The sequence below is a fragment of the Apium graveolens genome, chromosome 2 (genome assembly GCF_009905375.1).
Source record: "Apium graveolens cultivar Ventura chromosome 2, ASM990537v1, whole genome shotgun sequence".
Taxonomy (NCBI): domain Eukaryota; kingdom Viridiplantae; phylum Streptophyta; class Magnoliopsida; order Apiales; family Apiaceae; genus Apium; species Apium graveolens.
Window position 1 is genome coordinate 14948731 of NC_133648.1, and position 4592 is coordinate 14953322.

At 28.9% G+C, this 4592-nt stretch overlaps 1 protein-coding gene across 1 annotated transcript; it reads left to right on the plus strand.

Moving 5' to 3' along the window:
* Positions 1–3819: 3819 nt before the first annotated feature.
* On the plus strand, positions 3820–4320 carry LOC141685771 (uncharacterized). Its single transcript, XM_074490857.1, has one exon. It carries the CDS (start codon positions 3820–3822, stop codon positions 4318–4320), a length of 501 nt encoding a protein of 166 aa, XP_074346958.1.
* Positions 4321–4592: the final 272 nt, after the last annotated feature.

Consider the following 4592-nt stretch of genomic DNA (forward strand, 5'->3'; position numbering starts at 1 on the left):
TCATAAATAATAATGTAAATATTTGTTGTTGATAAGATTTGAACTAGAGAACTTATATGTATCTTTATTAATTATAATATAAATATATGTTGTTGACAAGATTTGAGAACTTGTGGGGTGTATTTTTTAGTATTTGAATCTAGCATCTCTAATTATTTGGTGAAAAAGATCCGACGGTGAAGATGGAAAGGGATAACCAAAATGAGGGTCAACCAAACTACAAATTATAGGTCATTCCGGTTATTATAGTATAGTATAGATATATCGTTTTTGATCATATTAACATATAAAAATGTCTTTCATTGGGATTAGAATGTCTACACCATGAAAATAGAAAAATTAGAAAGAAAAATAATTATAATATAATAGATATAATATATTTGAAAAATAAATAAATTTTTAGAAATTTCATATAACACATTTCAACTCTATATCATTTTTCTTGAGATATAGCTATAACGATGACTAAAACTTATTTAATCATGCACTTGAAGATGATCGTACCCGAGATTTTAGTTAAAAAAAAATTGTCAAAATTTTTTATATAAGTATGTTGTTAAAGAGAATCAAACTTGAGATTGGTAGGAAGTCAAAGATGTGAAATCCGAGGTAAATCGTAGGCTTTTTCGAAAATCGCGTAAAGTCCATATTTTCTTGACTAAATGCAACCAGTTTGGGTAATCCACAAGCTTACAACAGATCCCAAAAATACCATGATTTGTTGACAGACTTAGTACAATACTTTGCTTAATTAAAATGAACAGAAATCCCATTTTTTTAATGATGTGGGATTGAGGTGTTACAAAGATTCGAAACTGCAAAACCAAGGAAAGTAAACCAAATTTGATCGTAAAAAAATATTAAAAGTGGAATTTGCTTTTTAACAAAAAATGATATATTACATTACTAGATTATGTTACTATATATAAGATAGTGGAGACTAAACAAATGTTTCATACAATTAAAACATATCTAGGACCGTAAATCTAATTGAACATTTACCAACTACTAAATTTTAAATAAATTAAGATAGGTAAAATAGATTGATATGAAAAGTTTATGTGGCTATAAATCTTATTTAATCATGTAATTCAAGATAATCGAATGCGAGATCTTGTACTTGCAAATTATAGAATTTAATATTTAGGTGAAATAAAAAAATATTAATGATACATGTTGTTTAAGTATGTACCTAAAGAGATTCGAATTTGGAATTAGGGTGAAATCAAATAAGTGAAATAATTAATAAATCTTATTTTATCATTAAGTCGCAAGTAATTAAATCCGAGATCAGGGTGAAATCAAAAAATGTGAAATTAAATTTGATACTAAGTACTATTAAAATTGAATTTCGCTAATTAATAAAGAGATCATATATTACATAACCTTAATAAATTATAATACTATATATTGCCGAGCCTGAACAAAATTATTATATAATTATTGTAATGCTATTTAAATTGATAATTAAAAAATCTAGAAATATGGAGCAGATTTATTTGAAAAGTCTACCATTAGAAATATGGTAAAACTATTTGGACGTGCTATAATGATAGTTTATTATTTAAAAATTAAAATATTTCATTACAAAATTAATTTAATTTTAAAAGTCGAATAATTAGAAATTTTTTTCTGTATTAGTCGAATATTAACAAATAAATTGGGAAATTTAAGAAGACTTTCATGATTATCCAATGTTAAAAAAGTAATTTTTATAGTTTCAAAAAGTGGCTAAAACGGATTTTTACACGAAATTATAGATGCACAAAATTGGACCTGCTTCAATTTGATTTGAAATATAAAATTCTAGTATTTTCTGGTACCTGATCGGACTAGGCTTGGACTAAAATTGGACTAAAATGTTTAATTTTGATGGAAGTGTTGAAACAAATATAAAGTCTAACCAGGTAACTTTTAATTGTACTTTTAAATATCTGTGTAAATGAATGTAATGGAAATCTGTACTTGTTTATTGGCAAATTGTTCACTACAAAGTACATGATAAACATTTGCACATCTTCATCTTCATTCATTCTCCCCTCTTACAACCTTTCAAGAATCAAGCCATTTCCTAAGACAGTTAAGAGCTTTTTATTTTCATTCATGACAGAAAAAAGTGGCATATTGCTTTTGCCTGAAATGTCAAAGAAAAGATATATAGCTTTAACCTATGCGGTTTGGGAAATCTGAAAATAAATAACTTACCATTTAAAATGTATAAGCTAATTATAAGTGATAAGTAGAAAAATACTTATAAGTTAAATAAGTGTTTTGATAATTTCACTTATAAGCCAGAATTTTTTTCTCTTAAATGAACTAAAATAAATAATTATAAAATATAATTATCTAAATTTTTGAATTTTAAGTTAGATTAACATTTAAAAATATATATTTTAAAATTAAGGTTAATAAATCAGCGAAAAATCAAAATAAGTTGAGAAAAAGTATGTTATAAGTTATAAATTCTACTTATAAGTTGGGTACACAAACACTGGTCGATAAGCAGCCATAAGTTCTTACCGGCTTATTAGCTATAAGTAGCTTATAAGTTGGGTGCCAAACATGCCTTATTTTTGGTTATTTATTATTCATTTCAAGTAGAAGTTTTTAAACTTCTACTTCAATTATTTTTAAAAAGATTATAGACAAATGCTTGGCCTAAGCTGCTTAAAAAGCAATGTATAAATGAAGATTCTAATGTATATGCTCAAACCGGACAAAATAGAAGACGGAAACGGGTAGAAATGACACCTCATCAGTACATGGTTTTAGTTTAAAAATCTGGCCATATTGTTAGTAATATCCTATGTACTCCCCTTTTTATTTCTTTTCTGCCATTTCTAACATTTATCTTTTTAATTTTTGAACATTAGAATAATCTTTCATGATCTCTATCATCAAAGGCAGTGTTGATCAATACTCAAAACTCAATCAGTTCATGCCTATAAATTCAGAGCAGATGATTAAAGCAGATAAAAGAATGCATAAAAGGAGAAAATTAAACACCAAAATATCATTAGCTATCCACATTAATCTGGATAGGGGCATTTTATGATTGTTTATCATGTATTATTTTGCAACTTGTAGATATAATTGTTCTACAAAAAATATTGTTAACATGATAGCTAACAATAAAAGGTTTGTGAGATCTATGATTGAATTTTTAATTTCCCTTGTATTACGAAAGGAAAGAGCTAGCAAATATCAGCTATATTAGCTATCAAGATGTGAGGAACCTGCAACATCACCAACCACTTCTGCATTTGGCCTACATCCCATCGATAGCTTTTGAAACAAATCTTGCAAATTTTTTAAGGTTACAGGGGGTGCCTGCATAATATGTATAACAAATTAGATATTAGATAAGAACATTTAAAATATATCGGTGTGTGTACTTGTGACTCTGTCCTCGGTGTTAAAATAATATAAGCTAAACTTATTTTATAATATTAATTATCTAGAATGTTCTTGAAATATCTACTTTAGTCTTTTGAGTTCAAGTCCTTTGAGCTCTTGTCTTTTGAGTTCATGTCTCTTTGCTTTTCATGTTCCTAGAGAGTTACTAAATTTATTAAGGTGCATGTACTAGAAACTTTCTAGGAGGTTCCATGTAGTCCTATAAATAGGACAATCTTCCAAGCTTTGTTATCATCAAAAAATTTATCAAATCATTTGAGTGAAATACTTTTGTGAGTTTATTATATTTCTTTTGTGTGAGTAAGTTGTGTGGATTATTGAGAACAAGTTTCTTCTCTTTAATCTCCAACATTGTTATACACTTAAATTCCTACAAAGTGGTATCAAGAGCAAGGTTAAGAGATGGCTTCCAACAACAACATGTTGCAACCTCAACTTCCTCGTTTGACGGGAAAGAATTACAACCAATGGAGCATCCAAATGAAGGTTTTATATGGCTCTCAAGATCTTTGGGAAATTGTGGAGAATGGATATGAAGAACCGGAGAATCAAACAAATCTCTCAACACAACAATTAAACACTTTGAAGGAGAATCGAAAGAAAGACAAAAAGGCTCTCTACTTTATTTATCAAGCGGTGGATGAAGTAATTTTTGAGAGGATTTCAACGGCGTCAACATCAAAGGAGGCATGGGACATCCTCAACAAGGCATACAAGGGTGAAGAAAAAGTCAAAATGGTAAGGCTTCAAGCTCTAAGAGGTGAATTTGATTCACTAAAAATGAAGGAAAGTGAAACGGTGGAGGAATATTATAATCGAACAATTTCGATTGTTAATCAACTTCGTGTAAATGGTGAAGATATTACGGATAGAAGAGTCTTGAAAAAATTCTTCGTAGCATGACTCGAAAATTTGAGCATGTTGTTGTGGCTATTGAAGAATCAAAGGATATGAATACTTTCTCTCTTGAAGAATTGTTGGGCTCACTACAATCTCACGAACTCCGCATCAAACAATTTGACTCATCTCCTTCCGAGCAAGCTTTTCAAGTTCAAGACACTAATCGTGGTGGTTTTAGAGGAAGAGGTGGAAGAGGATCATTTCGTGGTCGAGGACAAGGAAGAGGAAAGGTGCCAAGTGAAACTTCTAGCACATATCAAAGAGGAAGAGGAAGA

Excerpts from the sequence above, each read along its gene's own strand:
- LOC141685771 (XM_074490857.1), top strand. The coding sequence starts at position 3,820 with ATGGCTTCCAACAACAACATGTTGCAACCTCAACTTCCTCGTTTGACG.